The 21,635-nt window shown below is 47.5% G+C and overlaps 9 protein-coding genes across 9 annotated transcripts; 7 read left to right on the plus strand and 2 right to left on the minus strand.

Annotated features, from left to right (window-relative positions):
• Nucleotides 1-1,023, minus strand: EV420DRAFT_1482042 (uncharacterized protein; the record flags this gene model as incomplete). The annotated part of the gene is made up of 6 exons (XM_060469841.1): nt 1-99; nt 125-166; nt 227-354; nt 554-680; nt 724-759; nt 850-1,023. 6 exons carry the CDS (start codon nt 1,021-1,023, stop codon nt 1-3), a joined length of 606 nt encoding a protein of 201 aa, XP_060328070.1.
• A 931-nt stretch (nt 1,024-1,954) lies between these two features.
• EV420DRAFT_1482043 (uncharacterized protein) lies at nt 1,955-3,825 on the plus strand (the record flags this gene model as incomplete). Its single annotated transcript, XM_060469842.1, has 14 exons — nt 1,955-2,029; nt 2,068-2,128; nt 2,275-2,294; nt 2,347-2,363; nt 2,443-2,510; nt 2,564-2,630; nt 2,673-2,735; nt 2,784-2,854; nt 2,885-2,954; nt 3,012-3,045; nt 3,102-3,189; nt 3,395-3,464; nt 3,590-3,617; nt 3,709-3,825. 14 exons carry the CDS (start codon nt 1,955-1,957, stop codon nt 3,823-3,825), a joined length of 849 nt encoding a protein of 282 aa, XP_060328071.1.
• Nucleotides 3,826-6,812: 2,987 nt separating this feature from the next.
• Nucleotides 6,813-7,577, plus strand: EV420DRAFT_1645587 (uncharacterized protein; the record flags this gene model as incomplete). Its single annotated transcript, XM_060477797.1, has 1 exon — nt 6,813-7,577. One exon carries the CDS (start codon nt 6,813-6,815, stop codon nt 7,575-7,577), a length of 765 nt encoding a protein of 254 aa, XP_060328072.1.
• Nucleotides 7,578-8,484: 907 nt separating this feature from the next.
• Nucleotides 8,485-9,609, plus strand: EV420DRAFT_1700739 (Endonuclease/exonuclease/phosphatase; the record flags this gene model as incomplete). The annotated part of the gene is made up of 3 exons (XM_060479491.1): nt 8,485-9,079; nt 9,128-9,216; nt 9,250-9,609. 3 exons carry the CDS (start codon nt 8,485-8,487, stop codon nt 9,607-9,609), a joined length of 1,044 nt encoding a protein of 347 aa, XP_060328073.1.
• Nucleotides 9,610-11,188: 1,579 nt separating this feature from the next.
• On the plus strand, nt 11,189-12,103 carry EV420DRAFT_1223420 (uncharacterized protein; the record flags this gene model as incomplete). The annotated part of the gene is made up of 1 exon (XM_060466482.1): nt 11,189-12,103. A coding segment is annotated over one exon (915 nt), but the record flags the coding sequence as incomplete, so codon positions are not given.
• Nucleotides 12,104-12,139: 36 nt separating this feature from the next.
• Nucleotides 12,140-13,264, plus strand: EV420DRAFT_1273683 (uncharacterized protein; the record flags this gene model as incomplete). Its single annotated transcript, XM_060467778.1, has 1 exon — nt 12,140-13,264. One exon carries the CDS (start codon nt 12,140-12,142, stop codon nt 13,262-13,264), a length of 1,125 nt encoding a protein of 374 aa, XP_060328075.1.
• A 257-nt stretch (nt 13,265-13,521) lies between these two features.
• On the minus strand, nt 13,522-14,677 carry EV420DRAFT_1645590 (uncharacterized protein; the record flags this gene model as incomplete). Its single annotated transcript, XM_060477798.1, has 5 exons — nt 13,522-13,890; nt 13,937-13,975; nt 14,036-14,095; nt 14,269-14,325; nt 14,381-14,677. 5 exons carry the CDS (start codon nt 14,675-14,677, stop codon nt 13,522-13,524), a joined length of 822 nt encoding a protein of 273 aa, XP_060328076.1.
• A 601-nt stretch (nt 14,678-15,278) lies between these two features.
• On the plus strand, nt 15,279-16,164 carry EV420DRAFT_1645591 (uncharacterized protein; the record flags this gene model as incomplete). The annotated part of the gene is made up of 5 exons (XM_060477799.1): nt 15,279-15,523; nt 15,573-15,614; nt 15,651-15,762; nt 15,816-15,965; nt 16,018-16,164. 5 exons carry the CDS (start codon nt 15,279-15,281, stop codon nt 16,162-16,164), a joined length of 696 nt encoding a protein of 231 aa, XP_060328077.1.
• A 1,395-nt stretch (nt 16,165-17,559) lies between these two features.
• EV420DRAFT_1482050 (glycoside hydrolase family 28 protein) lies at nt 17,560-19,471 on the plus strand (the record flags this gene model as incomplete). The annotated part of the gene is made up of 16 exons (XM_060469843.1): nt 17,560-17,740; nt 17,800-17,816; nt 17,873-17,930; nt 17,987-18,054; nt 18,108-18,178; nt 18,228-18,261; nt 18,312-18,380; nt 18,430-18,477; nt 18,531-18,625; nt 18,677-18,799; nt 18,858-18,914; nt 18,976-19,068; nt 19,122-19,157; nt 19,218-19,268; nt 19,324-19,393; nt 19,451-19,471. The coding sequence occupies 16 exons, from the start codon at nt 17,560-17,562 to the stop codon at nt 19,469-19,471; spliced, it is 1,092 nt and encodes a 363-aa protein (XP_060328078.1).
• Between the last annotated feature and the right edge of the window lie 2,164 nt (nt 19,472-21,635).

The raw sequence follows: 21,635 nt of genomic DNA on the forward strand, positions 1-21,635 counted from the left end.
CTAAGGTGACAGGGTTAGACACCAACTCAAGTTTACCACAACCAGCCAAAAACGGGCCAAAAGCGAGCCAGACCCTTCAAAATCCTTGCAAAAGAATGGCTAGAAGCATATGAACGATGCTTACTGGTGGAATGGAGAAATCCACAAATCGATTCAATAAGTCTACCTAAACTTATTGAAGAAGAGGAAGACGACTCATCCATGAGACCTCCATGATGAGACGCACTAGAGGAAAGCCCTTCAATTCAGAAGGTGGATCTGATACCCCATGGACCAAGAACTCAACTTTCTTCCTGGATTCCCTGGGTCCAGCTTCAGACGCATCCGAGCATTCTGTATCTCCTCTATCGAATACTGAATGGGAACACGAACCATACACTGACTCAGTCAGGACGACCAAGTCTTAGTGAGGGGGTAATGTCATGAATTCACCTCTATTTTTTGCTTATCTTATCTTATCTGGGCAACTCGTCATTCGACTCTCGTCATCATTCCTTGTACATGATCTGTATCATTCATGACCTGCTTGGATCACATGCCCACACCATATTACCTTGCACCATGGACCACATCACTGGGACTCTGTCATGGGCTTTGCTGCCATACATCGTAGAACATAGTGCCATACGGATGCTACCCTTCTTACTCGCAGGAACACTTCTCATGTTATCATGCTCACACTGCATCACCAGAGCATTGCCACAACACAACCATCAATCCCACCTGATTGGTCCCTGGATCACTGCTCACATGCATGATCTGTTTGATGGCCCATAGATCTGATCACACGACTATGGGCCCAACCCTCCTTTACCCAGTCATACTTCTTTAGGTTGACTCTGGTCACACCCTAGGATGGATAAGCCACCATGTATGCTCCTTCAGAGGATGGTGCCATATGGATGCCAGGTTTCTTATTTGCAGGAAGGCTTCTCCTAGGATGACAGGGATCCACGTATGCTCATCCAAGGATAGCACCATCCCTCTGACTCGCAGATATGCTTCTACCATATCAAGTGCCATATGGGTGCTTGCCTTCTTACTCGCAGGAGAGCTTCTCCTATACCAAGTCCCATACAACCAGAAGACAGCGATGCATTGGGACACTGTGCACTGAGACGCAGGAGCAGTACATACTAGTAAATACCACAATGTATTTAAACGAGCCTTGCTGTGGTCTTACACCCCAGCTTCAGCTAAAGTTATACACTCCTAACTTTTCATGCAGAAACTCCCTGTTTCATGCCTAAGAACTATCGTCCCTGACCTAGCGATTGCAATGCCCTCTATCACACTGAATCACCGAACATGAGTGACAGTTTAGAGGCAAACGTTGTTCAATCCAAGTTAGTGCATTACACAGTCTTGTCTCATGAATTTCCATGTATACTCAGTCTCTAGAGATATGTTCTCTCTAATTCTAACAAGTTGACAATCTGAGACCAAGTCTGAGAACCTGCTTGTGTCCACTGTGCCGAAAGATCAACCTAGTTCCACTCTAGTGATTGTTACAGTGCAGGTCATCAAAGCATGGAACTACTTCATCTCACTCCTTGCCTCAAGAGGCCCCACCGGTGATTCCTTTGCTCCCCCTTCTTGACGGTGCAGTGTCAATCTTATAGTTACAAGACATATGGGATGAAAATAATCTCAGCTACATTCGATACACACTGTGCAACATTAATCAATCATACAGCGTTTGTTCCTTTGGGTTCCCATGGTTGAACGTTGAATCACTGTGGCCATGTTCATTGTGATCATCCTTGCAATGCACTATAAAGAGCATGTCTGTGACCTTGCATTTGTTTTATCGACAACCAAATGAGTTCAAACGTATCTGTCACTGAAGTTGTAAATTTTGGGTTGTATAATTTCTTCTTTCGGATTTCTCTGACCAAAGCGCAGGTGTAACATGGACAGTTGATCTCATGGGACTATCTTATAACTATTGACAATGAGGTTCATTGCTCTGACCGATCTTCTCATAGCGAACTCTCACTTGATTGGCTTGAAGATTACTCTCTTCTGGGTACATACTCATTCTAACAAGGCTTTATTTCTGTATAGCACCTGACAACATGGTGGACAGTTTTCAAGAAGATCATGGATAACATTTTTATTCTTTACCGTAAGTTGTTTTAGGTAGCAGACACAAGTCATTGAGGTTAATATTTCAGAATCACTATCTGGGACTCGTTCTGTGAATTTGGGATGTCGTCAGTGCTGTCATGTCCGGTATTGTTGTCTCTGGCTATTGAATCTGTGCCCTACTAGATGAAGTACTTGAGAATATAGTGAGTTATGTTTATGGCTTCAAGTTTCTAACTTTTCATTGGCCAATGTAAGGTGTGGGATCCATATCAGTTAGTCTAGTTCAGCTAGTCTGACTTCTTTGCTGAGCCTCAAGTGTAGCTGCGAAAAAAGCACTTTTTCTGCACCTAGTGACTTTCATTATTATACAGAAGATGTCACCTGTTTTATGAGCACTGAAACTTATTCAGTTATATACGGTATGCTTTCATTTATTACATGCTTAACATTTCCGTGGATTTATGTCCTACAGTGATATTGCAGCTCTTTGTCATCAAAAGTATCCTTGTCCTCCGAATTTGGGCAATGATGGGCAAGTGGTGATGCATCTTGTGGATTTTCTTTGGCTTGCTTGCCTGCAGCACGACTGCATCTATTATGATTTCTGTATACTTTTCCGCCGGTATGGCAGGCCTTTTCTACCTGTGAGTGTTTCACCACATACTATGATCCATGTTGTGATTGTTGTCCAGATCACCGACCATGCTATATGAGATTATCATCTTCATCACTGCAGCACGTTATGGAATCAGGCAATCAGGAGGTCTGAGGTCGCTCTTGTTCTGAAATACAGGCCAGTTTCAGTATGGCCCCGAGCCTATCATGCGTCTACTATTTCAAGACACGGTTCTGTACTTTGCAACGTGAGCATCTTTCTTTGTTATGCCTCCTTGTGTATGTTCAGTGTTCACTGTTTCCAGGGTGCTTTCCTCTATTTTAATTATGACAGTTGTGGTACATTGATATAACTGTTCTAATCAACAAATTTTGACTACTCTCTTGGGATACAGGACCCTCATTTGGGCTTAACCATTATGAGTGTTACAATGAATTGTATGCTTCTCGGTCTTCGGAAGCAGGCTTTTTCCGATTCCGTTGGTCAGTATTCCCAAGTGGTGGAATTGACAACGTTCAGAGCTACCATGAATGAGGTGATATCGTTGTAGGCAGGAAAAGTTGTCATGAATTTTGAGGCCTGGTATCACATAGACATGATCAAGAGTACTTAGTGAGGAGAAAAGGCGGCTTACATCTGTGGAAACATGATATAGGAACTCGCTACGGAATAAACTGACGTATGTAGTACGAAAAACCCTTGGAAGGCCCCTCGAGATTGAAGATAGAACAAGTGCTGCTCACTTCAGAGCCGGCCCGTAAGTGCAGCTAGGGATCACTTGGGAGAAAGCTCAGCTCCTTTGCACAGGTTGTTAAGGTGGCTGGATACTATCATAGTACATCACTCACCAATTCTTCATCGAATCTTATTACGTTACTACAGTCAAGCTTCATCCTCCCTTCCAGTCCCGGTACGATCAAAGTGGTTTGAGGCTACCCCAAATTTCCTGATGCTTTCCATCACCATCTCTGTTGATCATTGTTCTTGATTTAATTTATCAGATCCCTCATTATGAAACTTCTACAAATCATGATGTCCAAAATACCGCAAAGGCAGCATGGAGATTCGGGACAAGACGGGGAGCGGGTCGTCATCTGTTACTGTTCAATGTTCAATGAGCACTAATCTCTGGTAGGATCATCTCACAGAATATGGAAGCTAGAATGTAGTGACTGAAGCCTTTTGTATGTGTATGAATAACGGAAGACTCCCCCCTCGAACCACAATTAGCACCTTGGAGGAACCTGTGGGGACATGATACGTCCGGATGCAGGTTGTTGCTACCGTGAATAGCTGGCACCTTCGAAGCCTTAGTCACCAGATTGCATCGGAAACAGCTCAACCTTCCTATGCAGGATTGTTAGTTGCCATCAAAGGCCGAGGCATCTCTGAAAGTCCATTCCATGACCAATACCATAAACTTCCCCTATATTATCAAGACAGACAGTACAGTTCTCCCTCATTGGTGTGCTTCCGGTGGCCATATGAGCACATAAAATATCATTATCACCACTCCAGGACCACACCGCATCACATATGCTGTAACTGGAATTTTTTGCTTTGCCATGGAAACTGAAAAAGGACTCGTCGATGAAGGTCTTAGATGACGAGTGATCCATCCCCATCTGTCAATAAATACATACTCTGTAGGCTTCTTCTGTGGTAAAGAGACAGCGAAGGTATTGAATTTTATCAGGGACTGGCTGTCTCTATTGACAACAGTCAAAGTTACCACTTAAGAGGCTCCTTGATCCGAAACCACCATGTGGCCACTTGTGGTCATTGGTTTTGGATGGTCCTGCGAGGCAGGCAGGCAAGGTCTGGCATGCATTACTGGTGTTTACCAACCAGCTAGAGACTTAAGAATCAGCCTCCCAGCACAATGAAGGCTAGAGATGTGTATAGGACTGCCTGTGGGTCACACCCCAACTGAGTGGCGCAAGGAAGTAGCAAACTCCTCTGGCCCTCTGAAATGGAAGGAATATGCTAGATGCGACAAAATCCTACGAGTCAGCTTAGACTAGGACTACTGTCTCATATCCGGTACTGAACCCTACCTAAGAGACCAAACGTCCACTAAACCACATCTATGAACTCAGGAATGTGCCACTCACTGCACCCCATCAGGCATGATAGCCTCGCAATAGATATTATTAGAAAACCCACCAAAACAAGAACTGAACAAAGTAAAGCCAGTTTCAAATTTTGAAGCCACTGGTGACCACCATGAATGAAAAGATAGCGGGCTTTAAAACAGTACAAAGGAGCATTATGCCAAGAACCTGAGAACAAAGTAAGGGAGTGACATGCCACTGTGATGGTCACAACTGATCGAATGATACTGCAGCCATCGCACAAGCCCCCGACCTTTTCCAGCCAACAAAGGAATGGGCCTCCCCCTCGACAATGCAAGGAGATTGGCTTGCCCAAAGACATATCGAAGACCAGAAGTACAGGCCTCAGCAAGACAACCCACCCGAGCTGACTATAAAGACAAGACTAGCAGCCATGCCGATGCAGAACGACAAACACGAATCATACAATGCTGGACACAAAGCAACAAACTAACTCAAAACGGAAAAAAGGAATCCTCGTTTTTTCAACCCTGGTCCACCTGATTTTCATACATAAGTACTTCCAACTGGCATGGATGCACTCACGAAAATGAAACCCCAGACTAAAGCACAGACCAAACTCTCATACAACCCCTTCTACCACCAATATGTCCAGCTGAGCCAACACCGCTAACTGCATCATCCACACCAAAAGCTCCACGACAGACACGAACGGAACCTTATCAGACTCCTACTCCAACCTCAATGCAATCAAGCTGTGCCCCACCGCCACATGCGTCGGAGCCAAAACTGAGGAACTCAATGCCTGCGAAAGGGAGGGCAGCCACGAATAAGAAGAAACAAGGCCCCAAACCCCAGAGTAGCGCCCCATCCAAGCAGCCTGAAGTCGAAGAACAAGTGGCTACCATTGACATAGAGAAAAAGGTGTGCTGTATACACAATGCTGCAAAGACGAAGCTCACCATGATGTAGAACAACCCTAACATGACTGGCCCTAACAATGTGGGGCCCGAGAAGGTGAAAGAAGATGCAGCCCCAAAAGAAGTTGGCATCGATGTAAGTCCACCATGAGCGCAACAGAATATTTCATTGATAATGCAAAACAGCAAGCTGCTGAAGAGAACGTCACAATGATATCAAACATGGAAAGGCCAAACACTCCGTGCCAACCTGAAGATCTCGCAGGTCCGACCTCCAATGAGGACACCATTATGGCTGAGCAAGATAGCACGCCACGTCTCCAGAAGAGAAAATCCGAGATGGATTTGGAGGATGTCAGATGAACAGTTTATGCCAGGGCCAAAACCGCTTCTCGTTGCTGTCAGAACATAAAGCGCACTGCATCCAAGAAAGCCAGAAAACGATGCGAGATGGAGAGAGAGAATGAGATGGAGGACCAGATTGATGGAGTAGTAATATCCAGACAGGTGTGGTACCTTACATATATGCACAAACAATTAACCAACATGACTGCTATAGTCGACGCCCAACCCAGTATCAGATGATGAAGACGGTGCCAACCAGGACATGGGCAATGGCAGCGACCATGACACGATCGAAATCACAACGGAAGCCTGTACTCTGACAGTGAAAGCCCCCAGAAATGAGTTCGCTTATCCTACAAGACCTACACCCGCCCTCCACATGGCAATCCATTTGCCAGGCACCTCCCAGATGACAACCAGAATGATATGACCGATGACCTCACCCTTTCAACTGAACCTCGATTCCAGGTCGCAGCACCTGCCCCCTCATTTGCCCAGCCCATCAGCAGTGAAGGAGACCCTACAAATGTTCACACTCAGGGAGATCCCATGCCCAGTTTTGCGAGAATGATCGCACCTGTTGCACTGACCACACCATCATCGCAGGACCACCAGGAGGGCTTCATGATCACTATACATGGGGAACATGCTGGGAAGTACTGCCCCACACTCCATTTCTGCACCCCATGTTTTCCATAACTACAATTGGGAACAGATCAACAATCTGTACAGCAATCAGAAACCAAGCGATGTCCTAGTCATCATATGGGGCCTCAATATCGGAACCTGAGGTCGGCGCACGAGGCACGACTGGACGCAACCCTTCGGACCTACTTTGCAGGTGATGCGAAGGTTGAATACAAGATCGCATCTCCTTTCCCACCCCCCTGTTACTTCACCAACGGTATCGCCGGCCCAAAGGAGCAACCTTTTATAAAGGACCACACGGGAACTCCGTTCATGTTCTACCTGCATGGGCTATCCGGAAAACAGAGAACCAGACTTCTGTCAGATATGGTGATCCCCACTAACTTTGAAACGTACATGATCCTTGATCCGACTGATTTCATCTCGGATTTTGCGTTCACCATAGATGGGCTCAATGCCCCCCCAACCGAACAAGGGCAAAAGATGGTCGAGAAACTCCTCAAGGACAAACTGTACATGACAGACAAAGTATGGACTTTCCTCAGCTCTCACCATGACGCTATCCCCCCCTCAGTTCATGACGACAAAGTACTGGCCATGGTCATCCTCTCTCTCATCGCGAGAAGCATATGGATCGAAGGAAGATGTGGTGAGCCAGGATGTCAGGGGTGGAACATCTGGATCCCTCATCCCTCAAAGATACCTTGCCACCATGTAGAGTGGCTTAACATGTTGAAATCCGCCTTCCCCATCCGGACTGGATCAGGCTTTGGAGGAACGGCTCGCCTTATCAAAGTCCCCTTTTTTTGCAAAGGCTGCAAGGGCACGAGCCACCCTACCATGCAATGCCCTATCAAGGAACAGCTAGGAGACCTGCTGTGAAGGCCACGAGAAGATGGACATAGGAGAAATGCAACTAGAGCCTGGGGAGGCCATGGAAACTGCAGAGGCAGGTCAGGTGGCTATGATGGGCGATTCTATGAGAACTAGATATTAGCTACGGAATGTACATGAACCTGATTGCAACACGATAGATATGATCCCTTGTTGTATGCTTATAAGAGAATAGGGCCCCGACCTTGAGGGTGGGAAGGGAATACCCTGTACTGGTGGTGAAACCCTTCGAGACCCAAATACATGGCCCTCACAGGCTATAAAACCAAAAAACCAACTATGAAATTTGTAAAACATAATGAAAACACAACTATGCTGGTGCCCGTGACCACCCAAGCTGGCCACGGCTGGCAAAGCCCCTCATATGATGGGGATCGAGAGCATGATTGATCTGACAGATGCGATGGATCACCCTGTTCTCTCCCAGGGCGTACCGGAAGATCCAGTCCCTCTACCCCTTGGAGAACAGGCCCCCCGAGGGGAAGATGGATTCACTGGAAATGAAGACGATGCGCCCAAAATATATACCCTGGATACCCTGGCCTGGAACGCAGCACCCGCACCTGAGAATGAACATGAAGGAATGAACATGTATAATGTGCCATTACTAGATACACCATACCCTGTACAACGGAGACGCCAGCCACCACGAGAGGCGTCGAGACGGCAACAACGACCAAGTAATCAAACATCCCTGCATCAACAAGCGATTGACGAGCAGATGAATGAGATGAATCGTGCTATCTCACCTGAAGGGCCAAACAGCTACACCACAGAGCCGACAAAAAGACAAGGCAAGCGTACGAAGGCATGGTGGATAGTAGCCTCCCTAAATATGAAAGGAAGGGGCTCCCAGAATCCAGAATGAAGCAAATGGTCAGATATAAGCCTAATGATGAAGGAGCAGAAGATCAGTATTATGACTTTGCAGGAAACCCACCTGTCAGACACTTACACAAAAGAAGTTTTAGCCTTGCATGGAAAACAGCTAAGCATACACTTCTCCTCTGATGAGCAGAACCCCACAGGGAAATCAGGGGTAGCAATAGTCCTAAATAAAGATCTCGTCAAAACTGAGGATGTGGTGACAACGAACTTACTGCCGGGAAGAGCACTGCTAGTACAAGCCCCCTGGCATGGAGGGGCAACTTTCCACTGGCTTGCGATCTATGTGCCAAACAGGGAAAATGAAAATAAAGAAATGTGGGAAGACCTGACGAGGATATGGGATGAACAACGTCTCCCAAACATAGACGGCATGAGTGGAGACTTCAACTTCGTGGAAGATGCCATTGATAGACTCCCAGTCCACGAAGACACCTGTGTGACGATTGAAGCTTTCAAAACTTTCTGTGCATGTCTAGGGCTAAAAGACGGATGGAGGAGGACAAACCCAGATAGAAAGGATTACACTTACACACAGATGTCCGGGAATTTCTCCAGATCGCGAATTGATAGAATCTATGTTTTGGAAAATGCTTTTAAGAACTGTGAACAATGGGACATATGAGACCCGCCCCTAAGTACGGATCATTGAGCTGTCTATGTTCGAATGGCCCATCCGAAGGCCTCACATGTTGGCAAGGGAAGGTGGTCAATGCCGCTGCACTTGTTGAACAACAAGAAGGCAATTGGAGAGGTGGAAAAGATAGTAAGACAGATGGCCAAAGATATGAGGTCTTCTGCAAGCAATAGAAACGATGGGGAGAACCCGCAAACAGTCTATGCTAGAGGGAAGAAAGAGATAATTACAGTTCTGCAACACTATGCTGGCTGCAGTATACCAATCAAAAAAGCGAAGATGGAGAGCCTCCGGGCTGAGCTCGACATGATGCTGCAGGACGACACCATTCCGGAAGACGACCGTCTCCTCTTGGCAGCTCTGATCCAACAAAGGATACAGCAAATTCAGGGAGAAATAAGTAACAACAGACGCACCATGGGACTAGTCAAGGCCAGACTTGAGATGGAGACTATCAGCAAGTATTGGCTGCGAGCCAGAAACCCAAGGAAACCCTGAGATACTGTGCAAGAACTGTGAAGAATAGGAAGCAACCCACCCACCTACACTACCAGATCTGATGAGATGGCTGAGAGTGCCTGAAACTTTTACGATGATCTACAGAATATAGAGACCTTCCCAGACATGTCAGAGGATGAACGCACGAGAGCAAAAAGGACAGTCCTTCGGAGAATACGAATGAATCTACGACAACCCGAGACAGACATACTGGTGGAGGTTTTACAGTACGAAGAAATCCTGAAAGCACTAAAAGCAGTGGCAAAAGGGAAGGCAGCTGGATTAGATGGCCTCCCTTACGAACTCTGGATTATGCTGTGGAACAGATTCATGAACATGGGCGACAGGTGTAGAACGCACTGACATAATAGAAATATTCCACATGATTTTCAATGACATCGAGGCATACGGGGTCATGGCAGAGACAGGATTCTGTGACGGATGGATCTGTCCTTTGTACAAGAAGAAAGACAAGAGGGAAATCACCAACTATCGACCAATAACTCTGCTAAACACGGACTATAAGATAATGACTAAGGCATTGGCTAACAGACTTGCTGATGTTGCGAATAGTGTAATACATCGAGACCAAGCGGGATTCATGAAAGGGAGGAGTATTTTTGACCAGATAGACCTGGCAAAAGACATGATTCATTTCGCTGAAGCAGAAGAGATTGACGGAGCCATAGTAGCCCTCGACCAGGAGAAGGCATACGACAAGATCAAACACGATTATTTATGGGAGGTGCTAGATACAGTGGGGATACTGACAGCCTTCATGTTGACAGTAAGGCACTTGTATGAAAAAGCAGAATCAGTCGTCATCATAAATGGAGAAAAGAGCACCCCCTTCAGAGTTACAAGAGGGGTGTGGCAAGGTGACCCACTCTCATGCCTTCTCTTCAACTTAGCCATCAAACTCCTGGCTCAAATGTTGCGTGACTCGAGCTTGGAAGGCTACAGGATACCTAATGTGAGGGACCGGCTGATAGCAATGCTCTTTGCGGACGACACAACAGTTTACTTGTCAAGCAAAGATAGTTGGACAGAGCTTGAGGAAATACTGAGTTTGTGGTGTTGGGCATCAGGCGCGAAATTTAATATTGAGAAGACACAAGTTATACCCATTGGCAGCCCAGAATATAGAGCAGTGGTCCTGGAAACCAGGAAACTTGGTGGAGGAAATGAGCAGATTCCAAACGATGTGCATATAGCACGAGACGGAGAGGCAGTTAGGATATTGGGTGCCTTTATAGGCAACAAGGTTGACACAGCTGCCCCATGGACCCTGATACTCGACCGTATACAAGAGAAATTTGAGACATGGGAAGACACGCACCCTACGATTGAAGGTCGTCGACTACTGGTGCAGATGTATGCAGGGGGGATGACGCAGTTCTTGACAAGGGCACAGGGAATGCCTGATGCAATCCTACACCAACTACAGAAGATGATAAGTGAATTCGCATGGGATAATCAAGGGAAAACACCAGTGAATAAGACAATTGCTGCAGCCACCATAGCAGAAGGAGGAATGCAAGTCCTAGACATCAAAATGAGGAACCGTGCCATCGAAGTTATGAAGCTCAAATCATACCTGAACTTTGATGCAGATCGACCACTTGCTGGGTTTGTGAAAGATGCTATAATCAACAAACACGTTAAAAATGGGAAGCCGAGCCCAAACGTGATGGCCAACACCGTCTTGCAGACATGGCATGTAAACGTACGACCTAACTCTCGCCTACCCCGTCACATTGCAGGTATGCTGCGAGTGGCCGGAGAATTGAATATGCGACTCGACATGCAGATGCCGTCGCAGGAGGTCCACCGGCAAATTCCTATATGGCACCATATAGGGTTCAAGGAGAAGACGCAGAAGAGATATGGTTCGAAGGCATACAAATGTCTGGCAATGAACCACCGTGTCGAGACAGCAGGGGAGGCTGCAGATGCAACAAAATGCCTATCTGACATGACACATACTAGCCAGAAGAACTGCAAGTGTGACAGCTGCAGACGGGATAGAATGGAAAGAGGCTGCGAAAACCCACACAAATGTGCTGTGGCGGCAAAGAACGTCCTGGACAAACTGGTGGAGAAATGGGATCCGCGTCGCCCAAATGTCGACAATGAAAAGGGATTGTCGCCTGCAGACAAGGAGCATAATCTAGAGGAAAGTGAAAACAACGGTGTCATAAGGTTTGACCCAGGCATGGATAACGAAGACTCCCTCACAGATGGAATAAGGATATTCACCTCGGGATGGGATACTTGCCCCAGACAAGCCTCCAGGAATGGCAGGCCTGAAACAAATGGTGAGGATGCAGGCACCATATCAGTAGCCTACACAGATGGAAGCGCATACAATAATGGAACCGCTGAGGCGCGAGCTGGTGCTGGAGTGTGGTTTGGAGACAATGATGAACGGAATATCTCCATACGTTTACCAGGCCCGCACCAGACGAACAACTCAGGAGAAATTCGGGCCGTCCTAGAGAGAGCCCTGGCAGCCGTCCAGAGAGTAGCGATGCTGACGAAATCTGACTCGAAGTACGTGATAGGTGGCCTGTGCTTCAACCTAAAATGCTGGGAAAATAGAGGCTGGATCGGGATCTCGAATAGTGATGTATGGAAAGCTACGGTGGCTGCACTCCGACAACATAATGCCCCAATATTTTTCCAGTGGGTAAAGGGCCATAGCGGGGACTCTGGAAACGAAGGAGCAGACGAGCTAGCTGGGCGAGGAGCACAACTTGGGGAAGACGAAGCATCCCCAGCAAATGTTGATATTGATCACGAGTTCAATGTTGACGGGGCAAGGCTATCAACCCTGACCCAGAGTCAAGCGTACAATCTCCTGCGAATGGCGGCTGCAAAGGAAGAACGGTCGTCATCCCAACGAATAGTCGCGCAAGTAATGGCAGCAGTGAAAGAGATAAACGGCGTCGAACCGATGGCCACCCGGCTTTGGACGTCAATTCACCACAAAGATGTATCAAGGCCAATACGAGGCTTCCTGCGGAAGGCACTCCAGAATACTTTCAAGATTGGAATCTTTTGGGAACGTTTGGGACCTCAGTATGCAGTGCGAGGCGAGTGCCCTCATTGTAAGGTGCCTGAATCAATGGAGCATATTCTTTTAGAGTGTAATATCGAAGGCCAAGCCACGTTGTGGAAGCTAGTACGAGAACTGTGGGAAGGCAAAGGCCAAAAGTGGATTCAACCAAGCCTAGGTATTGCGCTGGGAGCAACACTGATACAGATCCAGAATAGAAAAGGAGACGTAGACAAAGCTGCTACCAGGATGTACAGAATCCTCATGACAGAGACGATTCATTTAATTTGGAAGATTCGGTGCCAACGCCGGATCCAGAGAGGAGATGACGACCCTTCGGGATGGCACACAAGAGAAGAAATCCGGGGTCTATGGATTACTGCGATGAACCGCAGATTGATGATCGACCGCATGCTAGTGGATAAGCGCAGATATGGCTCAAAAGCGCTGACGAAGGCGGTAGTATTAGCAATGTGGAAAGGTACATTACTGAATGAGAAAGCCTTACCGGAGGACTGGTTAGACCAGAGCGGGGTTTTAGTGGGTATAGTGCCGGGCTGTAAGAGGCCGCGAGGAAGGCACCGAGTCCCACACTGACCTGAATAGTCGTGCATAATGGCATTTCCCCGTGGCGCTCCCTGGTTTTGGCTCTCATCGTTATGGTCTCTCGCAGGGTATGATATGTACCATCTTGTCCGTATCTAAGATGTCCTAGGGCAGAGGTTCAGCACGTCAAATGGACACGACATTCTCCACCTGCCTCGGCGAAGTATTTCCCGAATACATCATCGAACGATGCATCCTCTCGGGTAGCTTTTAGTTGCTGCACGAGAAGGTTAAGCTTTAACATATCGTCAATTCGAGATACTCCACACTTTTTTGATGAAGCCTTTCACTTCAGTATACATGTCAGCGTTAAGCATCCGGCCTAAATACCACACATCCACCTTGAAGGGACAATAGGGATCGCCAACGAGCATTTCTGGTGCGTATTCTCGAGCATACTCTCCCATTCTTCCCACTCGGACGTTGGGTAGGCTAGTGATTTTCCTGCTCGCAGGATCCGAGTCCTTATCGAAACAAACCGCCAGTTCGGAATCGGTAATATAATATCGAATAGGGAATTGAGATCGAAATGGCCAAGTGACATAAGCATCCTTATTTCCATCAGGCTCCTTTTGGTATCCAATAAAATTGAACAGGATGTTATCGCTGTCAAGATCCTGGAGTATTTTCAGTGTGATATAGGCGACCAGTGGCAAAACATACGAGATGCGCAATCATGTTGTCATGGCAGTACTTAATGCCCTGGCAAAAAGAAAACAACAGATTCAGTTAAACTCCAGAATGTCTAGACGAACGCCATACCCTGAATATTTGCACCAGATAATCAAGTATCTCTTCCACGTCGTAGAACCACGGTATAGACTCACAATCGCCGTGAGAAAGAAGAGGGAAAACAGCGAATCTAAGCCCATCGAATTCAAGCTCATTCAAGAGAGGAAGTGAGTAGTTATCTCCTCGGAAGCAGTCTGTCCTTCAGAGAGGCGTCGGAGGGTTTCATGGTGCCCGCTCCCGGTGGCATCGCCGTCAATACTAACTAAACGAATGAGAACGTCCTGATTATGAGCGGTGCGCGCCGGACAGTGGATATTATTCTAAATGCTCGGTAATGAGTAAGGGGAACTGAAAGCTCCCAAAAATTGAACGTACGAGGTGGCCAAAGATCATTCTTCCAATGTCGAGGCCTGGTTCACATTGATAACGACTCACGAAGGTGTAACCGTCAGGTCGACGAGGTTCGTCGTTTGGCGGGAAAAGCTCCAGATGGTCTCGAAAATCACCTCCCAAGCCCCATACATTCAGATTTATCCACAAGGTATAACCGTTTTCCTGGAAGAATTTTCGAAGTGGCTCACGTCTCCAGAGGTCGTATGGCCAGCTGCCTTCTAATTTCCAGCATCTGTCGCGCCATTCCTGTAGTGTCTTTGGCCATTCGAGATGCGTCATGGATTGGGAGCGCGAGCGAGGTGGTGATAATCTTCAGATTATCATGAATGGTCTCTGACATTCAACAGTCACCGTCGGAAGATTAGAACTCCGCCTTCTTACCATTGGGAGGAGTACGAACTCCGTCGCGATTAATACCGTGGACCGATCTTGCGGCTGGAGGTGAACGTCACGTCGATTGAATTCAAGCTCGTTCAAGAAATAATTATCTCCCCCAAAAGCTTATTGGAAGAATATACCATCCGAATCTACACAAAGCTGGGGAAAGATGGCGGTGATGGTCAGAAGCTAAAGATAGCTATAGATAACCTCCAGAAAGGAACGAAAGAGTCGGCAATTATCGGCCGATCATTCTTCCTCTTTACCCACCACCCAATTGAACTCAGCTCTATGCGGACCTTAGTGACTGACTGGCATTCTCGCTTTCGAACCTCAATTTATTTGGAATGAAATGCCTTTGGAACATGGCAATGGCAGCCTCAAGGGTAAGGCGCGCTCGTATCGTCATCCATCAACCTTTAACATCGACCTCTGGTAGGGACAATCTTGCAGGATATCGACTCGGTGTGTAGGATAGATTCGTGGCATCTGCAGCAGAAAAATGGCTGCAAACCTGCCCACTGCTGCCCAAACCGTCGCCCGCATGACCCAACGTGACTGCAACGACTGGAGCCCATTATATGCACGTGAAGAACAGGCGACCCACCTCTCGACCACAATTAGGGCTTGGAGGAGCCGTAAGGATGCTCTACGTCTGGATCTTTATGCATGCCTCCTCGTGTTGTTAGCCAATGATCTCAATTTAGTCTGTCGGTACTATGGTTTGGAGGCAAGGACAGCTGGAAGGTGCGCGCCTTGATAGTCCGCCAGCTTTTTGTGCTGATTATATCTGCAGAAAGGATAGAGGGATCGCCACCTTTCACAGACCTTTGTCTAGGTCAACATCTTAGTCACAAGCTCACCTTGAAGACAGTCGAGCCAGCGCAGGCATTTATGTACGACGCGTCACGGTGAAAGCAAACTTCCCTTCGCGCGTGCGCGCCCGGTATCCCGATTATCATGAAGACGCTCCCGATGGTGTCGTAGTAGGTCTGCCTTCGTAAAAGTCTATACATGCGCTTATGTTTTTCTCTCGCAGGGCCTTGGTTTCCGAAGACGCTGGTCCATCTGTGCCTTCATCAACAACTACAACGGTTCTACACGCGTCTTCATAGATTCACCTGACATCATCAAAAGTGGAAGAAAAGGCGCTTCCCCATTCTGGAATACGTGGGGGGCCTTCCATACAGTACGTCGGGGACGAGGACTTGTTGGTTTCGATATAATGTCCGGAGCGAAAGTGGAAGGAACACATTTTTTTTGTTCACGGGTGGGAGGCTTGGTCATTTGGGTCTAGCCTTGTCTATGGACACGTCAATTTGAAGGCATCTTCCTCTGTGACCATTTTGGTCGCCTCTCCATTAGCTGCATCACTACCGTTTCCATAGGTTAGCCGTATCAGCTGGATTGAGGTATCTGAGACTTCGTGGCATGAAAGCCTGCTGCTGGAAATGGTGGTGCTGACGGTGCCATCATCGGTCGCCCACCTTTTACTCGATCATCCCCGCAGGCTTCCATCCACTGAGGACAAATGTCGGTTTCACATGCTGTCTTCCATGGCGCCAACGACACGGCCAACAGGGCGGCAGCGATCGAGAGGGAAATTGTGACCACGGTACCAGGAAACTCGTGATCTCTTCTGGTTACCGCCGCCGCATCGTACACAGTTAGGCTGCATCCTTCCCACCTGACTTCTCGACGAGGTCCCCGCGCTCCTTTTGGTTCTACATCGCGACGCGAGAGTATGCGGTTGCCAGAGTCCGACGAGTTTTATGCGGCGACCAGTTATTTATATCTCGCCTTGCGCAGTCGGCCCTGTACGGAGAGTGGCTGGCGGGAGCCAGGCCAGGGCTGGTCATATGTTGTTCGGTGGGTTCTATTCATATATGTCCATGTAGTGGTTTTGACTCTTAGTTCTTAGGCAAGATGAATTGCTCTTCACTCACTTGGTATCGCCGTCCAACCTACGTACTGTGCGATATTGTCTCGAGTGACTGATGATGGTCAATATATCCTTCTGGTCCCTCTTCTTGAGCACAATGACACACCATCCAGTGTTACAGCAGCCATATCCCCGGACGTGATCCTCCCAAGTGTCGGCCATTCGTCGGGAGCTTCGCGGGATCAGGTGCCCTCCATTTCGTGATAAATATAGGTCGTGCTATTTTGGATGCAATTACTACCGCCGTTTTCTAACGGAAATGAAAGACACGTCGTTTCATTGTGGAAATGATCTAGAAGAGAAGGCTGGAAGAGACGATGGAGAAACTTATGTCCAGCCCCACGGGCGTGCAAAAACGACTAAATGTACAGTCAGAGTATCGGCTGAAGCTATAAGAGCTGACGTCTTGACGGCTCGTAGGGGATGGGGCTGGTGATCTGCTGCGTCGCGTAGAGAACCGAATGCTCTAGCTACGCAGGAGACGCGTAATGCCTTTTTGAGACTGTAAACCGTCGAGACCGCATAAACAAAAGGGTTCATCAAGCGACGGTCAACGTCACATGGCGTTCTAGATGCTCTTTACTGACTCGGATTTTGCGTGAGCACTGAAGACAATGATAACTAATCGGGTTGGGTCAAGTCACTGTGATCCGCCCAACACGCCAATGGTTTTTACCTTGCTCTTTTTTTAGCACTGAAACCACTCACGCATTTCTCTTAGAATTTGTCGCCTACTTAATTTTCCTCCGTGGTTCATCCAGCACAGTCCCTCTAAACCGTATATAAACCTGGACATGTCGAGGTTGAAGCAAGCATCCTTTGTCTGCTTTCCTATCACAACATGTTCAAGCACGCTTTCTACCAGTTTGTTTTCACCGCCGCTGTTCTCGCACTTGTGTCGGCTATCCCGACTGGGGAGCTCGAACAGCGAGCAAGCTGCACGATCTCCTCTGTCTCCACTGCTGCGTCCATCTCGAGTTGCTCTTCGGTCACCATTGAGGCATTCACCGTTCCGAGTGGAAGTAAGTCAACGTCCGTTATTCCTTCTACGGTGTTTCTTACTAACGACCGTACGTTTTAGGTACCTTGACCCTCTCTGTGAGTAGCATATCGAATATCCTTCCTTTAAAACTGTATCTCACGTACGACACTAGCCGATGTCGGGCGCGACTATCACCATGGCTGGTGATATCACCTTCGCCAAAACCACTAGTGAGTATCTTTCGTAGTATTCTTGTTAAGTGCATCCTTACTGAATCCACTCCTAGGTGACGGCCCGCTCTTTACCATCGATGGCGATGACGTCACATTCAACGGCGCGGGATATACATTTGACGTGAGCAGAAACGGATTATTTCTTACCTTTCTGTAGTTCAACCCATCTTTCAGGGTAATGGCGCTGATTACTGGGACGGTGAAGGCACAGATGGTGGTGTTGACAAGCCTCATCCATTCTTGAAGTAGATTTTTTTCGTCTCTTGATGATGCCTAAGTTGATGTGTTCCCTAGGTTCAAGGGCTCCGGCACATACTCTGACTTCACGGTCAGCTAGATGTTCTCTACTCCGGAATACTGCTGAATAGGGAACAATAGGTTTTGAACAGTCCCGCTCAGGCTATTTCCATCGGAAACAGTGACGGCCTTGTCTTTGATAGCATCACTGTACGCTCCAATTTCGTGTCAGCTTCCTGGGTTTACAAGTGCTTTCTAGGTCGACGACAGCGACGGTGATACCGATGACCTAGGCCACAATACCGACGTGAGTAGAAGTAAATGTGACTTAGCTGCGACTAAAAAACTGATGCTCTGCAGGGTTTCGACGTTTCCGCTGATAATGTGACTATCAAAAACTCGGTCGTCAAGAACCAGGATGATTGCATTGCTATCAACTCTGGCTCGACTATCGTGTACGCCGAGTCATTCCACCTGTGAAAATAGTCTCTCATGAAGTCTCTTAGTTTCGAGAACAACAAGTGCTCTGGCGGGCATGGTATCTCTATTGGTTCCATCTCCAGCGATGCAACCGTCTCTGGCGTTACCATCTCTGGAAACACCGTCACCGACTCGATGTATGGATTCAGGTAAAGCTTTTTGTTGTCCACCTGTACTCGATTTCTGAGTGAGACTCACTATGCGCAGAATCAAGGTCAAGGCCACAGCTACAGATGCGTCTGTATCCGGTATCACATATTCTGGGTGAGGACCGGTCGATCTCTCGTGGTCTCACGGAAAACTAAAAGGCAATCTATTTCTACAGCAACACCCTCAGCGGTATCGATGAATACGGCGTTCTGATCACTCAGTCTTACCCTGACGATGATGGTACCCCCGGAACTGGCGGACCCATTTCGTGAGTCAGCTTCATGCGAGGAATTCGAGTCGATGCTTGATGTCGTTTGATAGGGACGTGAACTTCACTGGGAGCGCTACTACCGTCGTGTAAGTCTCGTGCCGTGTATCTCTTCTTTAATGTCCTCACCTGTTGCTTCTTATCTCCAGGGTTGGAGATGACGCCGAACGACTGGTTGTCGACTGCGGTTCCTGCTCTGGGTAAGCTTTGTTCTTGTGTGATTTCTTGCAGTGCGTTAATGATATAATACGATAGAACGTGGGATTTCTCCAAACTGACGATCACTGGTGGTTCGGAAGGAACAATTTCCAGTGACGATGCTACTGTGCGTCTTTTTCTTCTGTCTCTTTTTGGGGAGTCATGAAACGAATGCTGCCCCTAGATCTCCGGTGGATCGTATTAAGGGGAGGAATTTAGTATTTGTTCCGTAATTCGTTGTTACCGATCCTATTTATGCTCAAATGTCATTTCGGAATATTCACCTCGTTATTTGACCCAACTCTCTTCAGGACCCAAAAACTTATCAGTTCGGCACTCCTCATTCGTGAAGTGGACGCCTCACTGTGGGTAACAAGTTCGCAGGTCCAGTCTTAGAAAGAAACGATTCCAATTTTCGCGATCCTTCACATGAACATCCATGTATCATTGCATCACGAACTCCAGGCGCCATTGATGATCCTCTTGCCAATGCCATGGGGCGTATGGTGGTGCGCACAGGCCAATGATCCTGGCCCTTCCTAGTCCATAACGATGAATAAAGTCCTTGATTTCGGAAATTCGGTGCGTAACCCCGTTCTTCGGGAACATGCTGTGAAGCTCAGACATCCTTACCACCTTGGCCTTTGGCGGTAAGGCGATGGTCACGGTGTCTATGGGTGTATTCCAAAAATCACGCCCAGCAGGCTCACGAATATCTTGTAGCATGGCTTCCCGCTTGCGATCGTTAATCCGGATGGCTTGCCTTGCCATAAAAGTGAGCATATCGTAGTCGCGTGAGCAAATCTGCATGAATTTGGAGCCCTCTGCTGGGAAAATGTGTCAGTCGTAACATGCTTTAACCAAAAATGATGCTATCCATACCAGTTCGTAGTTCCAGGCATGACTTCTTGTGGTTGCTCCAATCACTAGATTGGCATTCCGATGAACAATACTCCACGTTCTTGCATCCTGAGCATGTGGCAAAGGGGTGCGCTGACGCTTGTAAAGTATTCGTACACTGTGTGCTGATGAGAACGATCCATAAAATAGTTAGGAAATCGAAGCACCTCTGAATAGGAGCAGTGACTTTTTCCCTCTCTCTCATCATGCTCAACTTTGACGAAAGTATAGAAATCTGCTGCCTCCTCCAATTCGCTCCACGAATCGTTCAGCCAATCGGGAATCTCAGCCGTCCGTCTTTCTACCGCCTTAATGGATCGGTTTATTTTCCGCAGCAAGGTGCGATAGCCTCAGGCCAGGCAACGATAAACATCAACGATGGAGGACATTGCGTTGCACGTCTTTGAGCCGAACATACCAATCGATTCCTCATCCGTCATAAACCTTGATAGTTTAACAATATACTCCAAAATACCGAGATCAAGTAGTTTTGCCGCCTTAGCAATCGTGGAGTCTGACCGTAGGCGGGTTTCGACGAAATCGAACAATTCCCACAGGGCGAGACCGGGTGTCTTTAAGATGTCACTAGAAGGATCCCATCTGGACCCTGGCTCTCGGCCTGCCATGTCTATAAATCGGCGAAGTGCGTAGAGAGTCCATCCAAGGATGTCGTTGTCCATGAATTCCTGACATAATATTGTCGATGAACATCCCCTCTTAACCAGAGCGAAATGGTCCGAAAAGGCGCGTGAGTCGATTGGGGTTCGGCAAGCCTGTTCGATGACGGATAGCATGCAGAGTCTGACATACTGAGATGGTTCCTGATGGATTTCCTTCAGGACAGGATTGTGCCGCGTGTCATGCTTGTCCAGGGGAAGGAAAAGATACAAAAGCCGAGTCTCCTCCACCGCGCATGAATGTCGCGACTTCCAACTCCGGTATATCAAAGGCCCAAGTTCGTCTGATTCAGCTATCAATTCCTGAAGTTCTTCATATGTGCCGAAGGATAGTTTATCAATGAGGCGAACAGCATGCAACGGATACGTATGGCATTCGTGGTTGAGCAGATAGATGGACCAAGCGAGAATGTCAGGCCAGAGTACTACGAGGCATTTCCTGTCTTCCTTTGTCTGAATCCCATGATATATTTCAATAAAGCACTGCAGCGCATCGGATGTGTCCTCATTTAGATAGGCGGGTACTTTCCCAATATGTAGGTGACGTGCGAAAACGGGAATGAAATAAGGGAGGATATTGTCGCTTGAGACTTCGGTTAACACGGAAGCCGACTGCTTTGCACGTCTCTATGAATGTTTCCATTTTACTGCTTGAAGGTAATGCATATACGTGGACCTTGCTTTGAGAACACCAACTTCAAAGTGGGTGAGACGGTGGGTGGTAGCCATAGAAGTCAACTTAAATGAAAAAAAGTTCACAAAGAATGACAGTGCCGCCCAATGGAGAGCACT

This window comes from Desarmillaria tabescens (assembly GCF_030435595.1).
Source record: "Desarmillaria tabescens strain CCBAS 213 chromosome Unknown EV420scaffold_30, whole genome shotgun sequence".
NCBI lineage: Eukaryota > Fungi > Basidiomycota > Agaricomycetes > Agaricales > Physalacriaceae > Desarmillaria > Desarmillaria tabescens.